At 41.2% G+C, this 10,919-nt stretch overlaps 1 protein-coding gene across 3 annotated transcripts in view; it reads left to right on the forward strand.

The window, feature by feature from the left end:
• Spire1 (spire type actin nucleation factor 1) overlaps positions 1-10,919 on the forward strand; it is a 115,862-nt gene that overhangs the window by 88,505 nt on the left and 16,438 nt on the right. For all 3 annotated transcript variants that reach the window (XM_027402697.2, XM_027402695.2, XM_027402696.2), the window contains exon 9: positions 7,703-7,875. In XM_027402697.2, coding sequence (XP_027258498.1) covers positions 7,703-7,875 — 173 coding nt within the window. The remainder of the gene's footprint in view (positions 1-7,702; positions 7,876-10,919) is intronic.

The following is a 10,919-nucleotide window of genomic DNA, read 5'->3' on the forward strand; positions in this document are numbered from 1 at the left end:
TCTTCATATTTTCCTTGTATTGTTATCCTTGTATTGTCATAGAACTGGAATTAAGACTCTTGTGTGGTTTTATTCTATTTCAGAATTGTATCCACTAGCTTCTAGTTAGCCTCCAAGGAGTGCCAGTGAGAGCTCCGACCCTTCTCCCTGTCCTGTCTCCTTGTGTATCCCTAATGGCTGAATTACTTTCTCTTTCTTGTTTGTTTTCTTTTTTTCAGCAATGCGGCCTCTTAGCATGTCTCACAGTTTTGACTTGTCAGGTAAAAAAAAACCAAAAAACAAAAAACACTTTCACACCTGACATGGGCTGTGTGGTTTCTGTGAGTCACATTCATTTGTCTGCTTGTTTAGACATGTCAGAAAAGAAAATTGAAAAGCTTTCTTCTAAGCTGTGGTCAGTAAAATAAAATAGCCTACCTATTTCAAAGCAGTGCATGTCATTAAAACCACAGTGGATGCCAGCCTCCCAGAGGAGCTGTGCTGCCACAGGCCAGCTGTGGATATGGCTGCCCAGTATGTGGTAGCTCTCACTGGATCAATCAGACCATTCCTGTAAGGAAACAGAAAAACAACTGTAAAGAAACCATTTGGTAGTGCCCTGTTCTTTAAAACCCTGAGAGCCTCGGTGAGCAGAAACTGCCTTCTGTACCCCTCTGCTTAATGGGCAGAGCCTGTCATTCATGGCTCTGGGCTGGTCACAGAAGACCGCTGTCAGGACCTCCTGATGTGTGCCCTAAGCTTACAGTGTGTCTTATACTTTCTGTATAATAGTCTGGCATAATGGTAAATGGATAGCTGAAGATGGCTATGTTTGATTATAAAACTGTCTCCTTTTTAAAATAAAAATTTTAAATATATTTATGAACAATTTTTCATATTTTTCTTAATTCTTATAAGATATTTTCAAATTTAAGTTTTTAATTTCATAAGTCACTATTTCAAGCTAAAATGAGGTAAGATGTATTTTTCTACAATGTCTCTTGAAATGTTACAGAATACCTCTTAAGTTAAAAAGAATTAATTGGCATACAAATGTTTAACAAACCAGTGAGTTTGAATATCTTTTTCTAGTGTCATTATTGAATACTTACTGTCTTCTAACTACAAGGTAGTTTCCATATGTTTTTTAATTTTCTGCTTATTTTTGTAGCTCTCAGACATGACTTTACTATTTTGGTCTTCATTTAACTATTTTTGACTGACCACCCAAGAGCCTTTTCTATTTTCTTTATCCATTTGGCTAATTTTATTTATTTTATCAACCATTTGTACAGTTGAACCTGTAAAAATTTTAGCTGGAAAATAAAACCAAAATTTTGGACCATGTATGCTCTGGCTAATCTCTAAAAGCTGGCCACTGTCACACTGGATATCTACTGGTCATGTTTCCATTGGTTGGATAAGGAGTAGAAGACTACCTAACATACAGATTGTGGGCTGGTATGTGGCTGATTGGGACAGTCTGCATGCTCTTAGACATGCTCTGGCATATGGTCTCTGGTGTTCTTACAGGCTCATGGTGGCCCTGTGTCAGGAACAAAACTGGGCAGTATAGTTTTGTTGTCTGTTCACTGTCTGCTGCAGTCTGTCTGTGCCTTGGTGTTCTGTGTGGTTTTCCAGAGCTGCTCTGTCGACTGCTTGTGCTGCTTATGTGTTTCCACTGTTGCATTTGACTGTTAACTAAATATCCCAGATTATAAGTGGGAAAGGTTAACCCATTCTTCCAACTTTAAAGGCTAAAGTATGTCGTCTTAGTAGAAAATGAACAAGCTAAGGAGTAAACAGTCTAAACATGTAGCATAGATAATGACTCTGAACTTGAGTGCAGAGTAAGACAGAAGGAAGTGTGTTCAAGGCTCTCTTAGAAATATTTCTTAGTGAAAATCTTAATAAGCCATTCAGCATCAATTGAGGTAAGTCTGATTTATTTTTCTTGTACAAATATTAACTACATAATTCATGTTCTAGTCCAACTAAGTAAAGCAGTAGGTGCAAAATTATTCAAGTATTTAATATTGTGGATATGCACTTCTGAATTTAAGAGGTAGTAATTTTTAAAATCATCTCTACTTTATGTCTGCAACATTTACTCTACATATAGAGATTATCATTTTTTTCCTCAAGAAATTCTGTCTTTGAGAGTTTGACTGGTGGCTCACACCATTAATCTCAGGAGGCCCTCTAGTCTACAGAGCAAGTTCCAAGACATCCAGGGCTACACAAAGAAACACTTCTCACTTAACATACTGAAATAATAGTATTTATTATTTCAACAGTAAATACAAATAATAACTCCTTAAAATATGTTGTGCCAAGTCTTATAGGAAATGAGACTTGTACAGTATCTAGTGTTAGAAATCACTGGAAGCCTCCTGGCAGAACCTTTTACCAGTCACATTCCCCTCAAAGCTTTGAACTTACTACAAATGTTTGTTTCAATCATCTCAGTCAGTGAGCCACATGACAGTGATTGGTCTCATAGCATGTTGTTCGGGCAGCCTTTTTCATTTAGTGACTTCCCCTAAACATCAGTTCATATGTCATTTTTGTCAGCTTCCTCCCAAGTGTGTGTGTGTGTGTGTGTGTGTGTGTGTGTGTGTGTGTCTGACTGTGTCTGACTGATAATAATTGAATTCCCAGAGTGTTGCACAGGGAGGGCAAGTGCTAAGCCACCTGAGTTACTTCCCTGGCTCTTTTTTCAATGTTTTGTTTTGTTTGTAAGACAGGGTCTCATGTGGCTCAGGCTGGTTCACACATGCTGTGTAGCCAGGGATGACTTCTGACCCTCCTGCCTCCACTTGTAAGCACTGAGATTACAGAGAATACTGTCATGCCTGATGTTATGTGTGCTGGGGCTTGAACCAGAGCCTGTGCACACCAAACAAGCACTTTCCCAGTGGAGTCCTTTTTGTGTTGAGGGAGGGTTACTCAGGCTTGCTTTGAGTTCACATTGTATCCCAAGCAGACATTGATAACTGAACTTGGTGATTCTCCTGCCTCAGCCCCTCAACTGCTAGGATTATAGGCATGCACCACATGCATCACACCAGGCTTTGGTTCTTGCCAGTTGTATTAGTATATTATATGTAGATAATATACACATATATGAATTAATAGAGTGTCTTAGCTTACAAGTTATGGTCCTACCAACCCAACAATGGCTGTCTTCTGTTGGAAAATCCAAGAATCCAAAGCTGTTTGGTCCAAGAGGCTGGGTGTCTCTGATGGTTTTCAGGAATACCAGTAAGGGAATGAACTTACTAGAGAGTGAGGGCAAACAGGCAAAGAACAAGTGCTTCCTTCTCCTATGCCCTTTATTATAGGCTGCCACCAGTTAAGGTGGATCTTCCCATCCATTAAGGTGAGAATTTAGGGTGGGTCTTCCCACTTCAAATGATTTAACTAAGAAAAATCCTTCACAGGTGTGCCCAGCTAGCTGCTGGAGTTTTAGTTAATTCCAGATGTAGCTAAGTTAACAACCAAGAATAGCCAACAACTACACCAACACTACCTAAATATTTTTAATCTAAATAATATTAAACACTATCAACACAATTTAAAATTTTCAATCTACTCTGGGTCTGGAGAGATGGCTCAGTGAATGGGTCACTCTTACAAAGAAACTGGGTTCAAATCCCAGCACCACAATAGCAGTTCACAATCATCTGTAATTTCAGAATCAGGGGATCTGACAACTAGTTCTGGTCTCTACAACTGCATACCTGATGCACATACATAACATGTAGGCAAAACACTCATGCACATAAAAATAAATATTTTCACTGGCCTTGAGGCCAGAAAGGCAGGAGAGCTATCCCTGCCTGCCACCAGCTGCAACACTAGGGAGAACAGGCCCTGCATCTACCTGGGCAGCACAATAGAGCCAATCCTGTTGGCTGAAGTATGGGTGAGCCATCCTCAAAGTTGTTAGCATGGGAGAGCTGTCCCCATTACTCATCTGTCATGTGGCAGCAACCCCTCTCAACCCCTATCAACCCCTGAGGCAGGTGGGAGAACTGGCCCTGAGGTCATAAGACATAGATCTAGCCCTGCCCCCTCATCAGCTGCAGCACTATGGAGAATGGTCCCTATGCTACATCTGGGCAATGCAGAAAAGCTGGCCTTGAAGGTGTGGGTGTGGAAGATCCAATCCTGAGGACATGAATGTAGAAGAGCTCACCCTGGTGGTGAGGACAAGGGAGAGCTGGCGGGCTGACCAACCCTGCAGCTACCCAGGCCCAGAACCAGGGTTATGTGTTGGCTTTCCCCAGTATCCACCCCATCTGTGATCTGCTGGAGCACGTGAAGGGACCGGTCCTGCAGACCCACAGCTGCAGGATCTACATGACACAGGGCAACAAGAGGAATAACCAAGAGGATTTCTAATGAGGGCCCAGCATAGTGTAGCAGAAACCAGAGGCCTCAAACCAGACCAGTGATTCTCTGCAGTGATCACTTGAAAGATACATGAACAAAAGGGTTTACTTTGTGACTCACTGTGTCACACTGCAACTTCCATGAAAAGACTTCCCCTCCTTTTTTTTTTTTCTTTTCTTTTTTTCTCTTAAATTTTTTTAGGGGGACTGCAAGGGCAGAGGGCAGATATGCAGGAATGGGAAATGAATGGGTTTGAGATGCATGATGTGAAAGACACAAAGATTAAATAAAAAGAAAATTTAAAAAATGAGTAAATCTTTTAAAAAAAAAAACTAATCTACCATAAACAACGTCTAAATTTTCTTAAGCAATAACATCCACAAGAATGTGGATGTGATATAACAGTTGGATTTTTTCCAAGATAGTAAATGAATATATAGCCAGTAAAAACTCTTTGCCTTGACAGTATGAGCCCAGTCTTGGGAGCTGGGTTCGTTCTTGTCCCTAAGTTTGTTTGTGGGAGGTGAGATGTCACTAGTTTCTGCTGGAACATGACTGCTGGGAAGGTACATGAATGTACACAGTTTGTCTTTTCTTTCATATATTTATTTATCTGGGGGTTTTGTTTGTTTTGTTTTGAAACAGAGTCTTACTATGTAGCCCTAGTTATCCTGGAACTCACTATGTAGACCTGGCTGGCCTTGAACTCACAGAGATCCTCCTGCTTCTGCCTCCTGAGTGTTGGGATTATAAGTGTACTCTTTAAGATCACATTAAATATTACTACTTTTTTTGTTTTTTCCTTTTTTGTTGTTACTGGTTTCTGTTCATTTGTTTTGTTTTCTTTTGAAATAGGATCTTACTCTGTGGCCCAGACTAGCCTCCTGGCAATCCTCCTGCCTTAGCCTCTCAAGTGCTCAGATTGCAGGTGTAAGCTACCAAGTCTGGCTGCTTTTTTCTTGAATAGAAATTAACCATCTACCATCTTTTGCTTTCTGGAAAACTTCTAAAATACTTTCCTAAAGTACCTTTCTCTGTATGTCCTTGTGAACGGTTTAATGATTTTCACCTCTGCAATTTGTATAAAATCTCACTGCCTTTTCTATTTTTCCCTTTTACTGTACTGCAACCAATTATTATTTATTTGTCCTAGCTACTTAGTACCTGGGATGGTAATATCAAAGTAAATAAATACCTGGACATAGTGTTGGGTTCTCTTTATTAAAATTCTACCCAGGCAGAAAGTAACCACAAACCCAAGGTTTATCTGAGCTACATATCAAGTCAGGGCTCAAAAATATTTTCACCTGGGGCTGGAGAGATGGCTCGGCAGCTAAGAGTACTCACTGACTGCTCTTCCAGAGGACCTGGGTTCAATTCCCAGCACCCACATGGCAGCTCACAGCTGTCTGTAACTCCAGTTCCAGGGGACCTGACACCCTCACACAGAGATACATGCAGGCAAAACACCAATGCACATCAAATAAAATAATTTTTAAAAAGTTTAAAATTTTTTTCACCTAAATGATAAATTATTAAGCCCTGTCTTCTCCCTTCTTTCTCCTTTTTCTCTGTCCTCTTTTGTTCCTTCAATCCCCCCATCCTTTATATTCAAACCTACAGTTTTTGAAGGGCTGTTTTCTGGCTGTCTTGATCTATAAGAATAAAAATCATAAAAATTTTTTGTTGTTTTTTGTTTTTCCAAGACAGGGTTTCCTTGGCTTGCCTGGAACTCAGAGAGATCCGGCTGCCTTTGCCTTTGCTGGGATTAAAGGCATGTGTCACCTTTAATTATTTTATGTCCTAACAATTGGCCAGTTACTTGCAGTGTATCACAGGCTATCAAACTCATAATGAGCCCTTTCCTGCCTTAGCCCTGTGAATGCTGGTATTACAGACATATACCAACAAATTGTAAATTTTAAATAAGAAATATACCATTGTAGTTAGAAATGATATATAGTTCCTTTAAGTAATATCAAGGAAAATGTAATAACACAGTTATAAAGGGGCTGAGGATGTAACTCAGTTGGTAGAGTACTAGCCTAGTATGTACACAGTCCTCGGTGAGATCCCCAGCATCATATAAACTGAGCATGGTCTTGTAATCCCAGCACAAGGGAAGTGGGGGCAAGAGGATCAGAAGGTGATCCTTCTCAGCAGCATAGAGTTCAAGACCAGCCTGGTATACATTAGACCCTATCTCAAAAAAAAAAAAAATCAATAAGAACATTCTTAAATGCTGAGTGTTTTCTACTTAGGGATATATATCACTTGTTGAGAGAAAAATAACCTTCAATCACAATGCTTTCCCTCCCAGAGGCTTTCTCAGTTTGGTGTCTAGAAGGCCCTTTACCCAAGAGAAGCTTCGTGGATGGTTCTCTGGACAGTTGATCACGCTGGTCTGCACATTAAATTATGCACAGATTGCTACATTTTCACTTCTCTGATTTTACAGTTAGCTATTCTGTTTCCATTGGAGGATTTCAGACTAGAGTACCAAAAAGCAGGCCTTGAGAATCAGCTCTGGCCCACAGCACTGTCAGTCAAGGGCTTGGTTTACTTAGATGGAGAGCTGAAAACTAGTGTTACCGTTGTTTAACCTTGACTGTACTAGACACAGGATATTACTCACAGTTACTAACCTGCTTAATCCTCACAACTAACTGTATCTGTACTACTCTGCTTTGCAGGGGAGGAACCAGAGGTTAGGGAGCTGACCCAGACAGCTAGCAGTAGAGATAGACTTTGAGCCCTGTTTGGATTATGCCAACTGTATACTGCTGTTTTCTCTCGAATGTGGAAGGGCTTTTTCATTCAGATTTGAGCCCTTAATAATTTAAATCTGATGTATTGAGGAGATGTGTCCCAGATCCTCTGTGCTTACATAAATGTGTTTATATAGTATGGATTCTTAGCTTCTTTGATTTTTAGGACAAGACATTTTTAGATCTTATCCCTAGGGGGACTGTGTGTGCTGTGTCTTTCCTCTACCCACCACTGACCCATTAGCATGAGTACAGCTTGCTTCTCGGAGCCTCAGTTTATTTACCTGGGAAACAAGAAGTCAAGATCCCTTATCTAGGATTTCTGCCAACTCTGAGTTCTAAACTACAAATATGAATATATAATTATTCATTTTAAGTTTTCCTGTAATCTGACAACAGCTTTAACAAATGTTCCATATGCGCAGGCATGGCATCACTGTATTGAACCTTTGTGTTTTATTTGTGTGACATGGAAATGCGGTCACCTGGTTGTGCTTCCAACACAGATTACCTTTTCTGGCTCAAGAAAAGGTAAACTTTTGCCTTTCTCTTACTAGATGTCACTACCCCAGACTCTTCAAAGAATGTTGGGGAATCATCTATGGTGAATGGAGGCTTAGCATCTCAAACAAAAGAAAATGGGCTGGGTGCTGCCCAGCCAGGGCCTGCACAGCGGAAGAAGCTCCTCAAAGCCCCGACCCTGGCTGAGCTGGACAGCTCTGACTCCGAGGTAAGGATGCCAGGCTTGGAGATACCTTCTAACCCAGTCCCCTGCTCAGTTCCTTAAGCAGTTTCTTCTTCTCTTCATGATTCAATCAGTAAAGGCAAGATTGAAGTTAATGTGGCTAGCAGGAAAGATAGTTACTGTTATTGCTACAGACCAGTGTGGTGGATATGCTTAGGAAGTAGCACTGAAATTGAGATCTGTAGTCTTACTATAAGTAGGAGTAAGATAAGTCAGCAGTCTTAAAACTCATATGACCTTCATCTTTGTTTTGAGGAGAAAATAAAGTTGAGACATGTTTCTGAAGGTTCTTCTCTGTCTGTAGTACACACAGACACATGTAGGATTGTTCTTTCTGTAATTGTAATGCCAACAAACAAACCTTCAAGAAGAGAGCTGTGCTCCCTGTAGTCTTTGCTTTACTCTGTGCCCTTCAGGGGAGAACACCCATCTGTTAGGTTTCCATGCTGCACCTCTCCCATCTGCTGAGCTACAAGTGTCAGCATGACTTGCTGCTTGCTAGGTCTCCACTGTCTGGCCCTAACTTAGACAAAAATGTCATTCTTCCACTCTTATCCATGGTGCATGGACACACATGTAAATTAAAGGCATGCTCTACCGCCTGGCCTTAAATTGGTGTTTTTAAGTATAAGTAAAGACTAATCAAAGGGGTGTCCAGAAGTGCTTTGTGTCCGTTTTTTAGACACAAATTTTACAATTTCTAATTACATTAAATCTTTGATGTTTAGAAAGCACAAATATGCAGGTGGCTTATTTGAAATGAGCTGTTGTTCACATTGGGGATTTGTACTATGTTATCAGAGTTTCTGTTGATGGAGCCAGAGAGATGGAGCAGCAGTTAGGAGTTCAGGTCCCATTGCCCTCATGACAAGCCAGGTTCCCACTTGTGGCTGGTGCTGGGGCTCTAGCTCCAAATGGGGCAGAGACAGAGACAGGAGGATTTCTGGGCTTGTTGGCTTCCCCAAGTTCCCAAAGAGACTTTGCTTGAGTGGGGGACAGGCTAAGGGATGGTGACAGGGGAAGATGTCCTGAACCCTCCTATACACACATAAGCATTTTTTGTAAAAGCTTCTATTGATGAAACACAGCTTTAGCTTAATGTTGGTAGATATTCATCCTAAACATCTCTCTTAACATCAGCTACTTCCAGACTGTCTTTTACCTGATTAAAGGCACGGAAAGATATCTCTTATAAAAGCCAGATATTTACACAAGTGAATGAAATACCAGGTCTTAATATGTAAAACAGTGAAGATAGTTTTCCTCATGGTCCCAGTGATGGGTCCTCACTCTGATTGTGTGGCGAGAACACTAGGACAAGCATTTCATCTTGTCCATGTATCCTCATGTGTCAGTGCCTGCATCTCCATTTGGTGACAGAGCCAATCCTTCTGTCCTCTAGCAGGGCTGTCAACCCTCCTATCTGTGCCACCTGATGAGAGCAGTTGATTTGTTGATCTTCAGTTTCTGGATCCAGAACTTGTGGGTCTTCCCCAGAAATATGAAGCGAAGAATAAAGCTTCCTAATTTGTCAGCTGCATATCCCCACTCCTCTATTAATTTATGATGTTAGGAATCCCCTAAACCAACATTGATTTGTTGCTTGGTCATATTTGCTTTCTGATAATGGCTATAAATGCAAAGCTGTTAGGTGTTTCCCATATCACATAGTAGACTCTATTCACTTTTCCTTGTAAATATTGTTCTCCACTTCATGTATTCTTCCACTCTTTTTGTTTCTTTTCAACAAATACTTTTTCCTTTTTTTTTTTTTCCATTCAAAGTTTCCGCTATTGAATGTCTTCACTAAATATCAAATGCAGAGGCAGAAGTGTAATGTTGTTAACACTCCAATTGCTTCTGGTTTAAATGGGAACTAAAAGCATGCCTGATGAGACACAATGTTTGCTAGGACTGTCTTAGGCTGTGCAGTTAAACACTACAAAGTTCAGAGACTGAAGAGTCTGGAAGGACCAGGGAAGCCTCAGCACTGATCACATGCATGTAGCAGACAGGCAGAGTACTTGCTGTTTCTGTGTGATGTTGGTCTTGCTGTGCCATGGCTTGCTCATGTAGTTGTCTTCACGAGCCAGACTCATCATGCACACACCTTCCTGATACCTTCATTGCTGACTCTGTTTATGTCTTTGGTGGCTCTGCCGACTAGCTGAGGCTGTACAGTGAACAAATAGAGAAAAGTCTCCGGAAGGGGGAGAGGCCCATCCTCTCTCTCCTCCCACCCTCCTCCTCCTTTTTCTTCTACCTCCCCACCCTCCTACTTTTCTGATGTACCTGAACATTTTCTCCTATCTTTTTTTTTTTTGGTTTTTCGAAACAGGGTTTCTCTGTGTAGCTTTGGAGCCTATCCTGGCACTCGCTCTGGAGACCAGGCTGGCCTCAAACTCACAGAGATCCTCCTGCCTCTGCCTCCTGAGTGCTGGGACTAAAGGCGTGCGCCACCAACGCCCGGCTCATTTTCTCCTATCTTGAGGAACATCCTGATTCCTTGCTTTTAAATACCAAAACATATTTTGACATCAGATGCACACAGAAATGTAATGTCCAGCAGCTAGAAATGGAATGGGAACTAAGGTGAAGTCCACCAGCACTAGCACTCATCCTTCAGGACCTCATGGGACATCATAAGAGCAAGTGTTGGAGCTGGGCCCAGGGATAAAGCAATTATTCTAGTTTGCTTTCCAGTTGCTATGATAAACACCATGCTGAAAAGTAACTTGGGTGAGAATGGGTTTATTTCAGTCCATAGGTTCCAGTCCACCAAGAAGGGAATCCAGGGCAGGTGCTCAAGGCAGGAATCTGAAGGCAGGAAGCAAAGCAGAGATCACAGAGGAGTGCTGCTTACTGGCTTGATCTCGCCCACCCTATCCCATCACTTTCATTAGGCAAAGTGAGGACATGAGCCCATCCCTAATTTTAGACCCCTTCTAGTTTGCCTTGAGCCTCTGACATTATAATTTGGTGTCTCATGTTAAAATATCTATTTACTAGGATGTTATTCAATAGCACAG

The sequence above is a fragment of the Cricetulus griseus genome, chromosome 2 (genome assembly GCF_003668045.3).
Source record: "Cricetulus griseus strain 17A/GY chromosome 2, alternate assembly CriGri-PICRH-1.0, whole genome shotgun sequence".
NCBI lineage: Eukaryota > Metazoa > Chordata > Mammalia > Rodentia > Cricetidae > Cricetulus > Cricetulus griseus.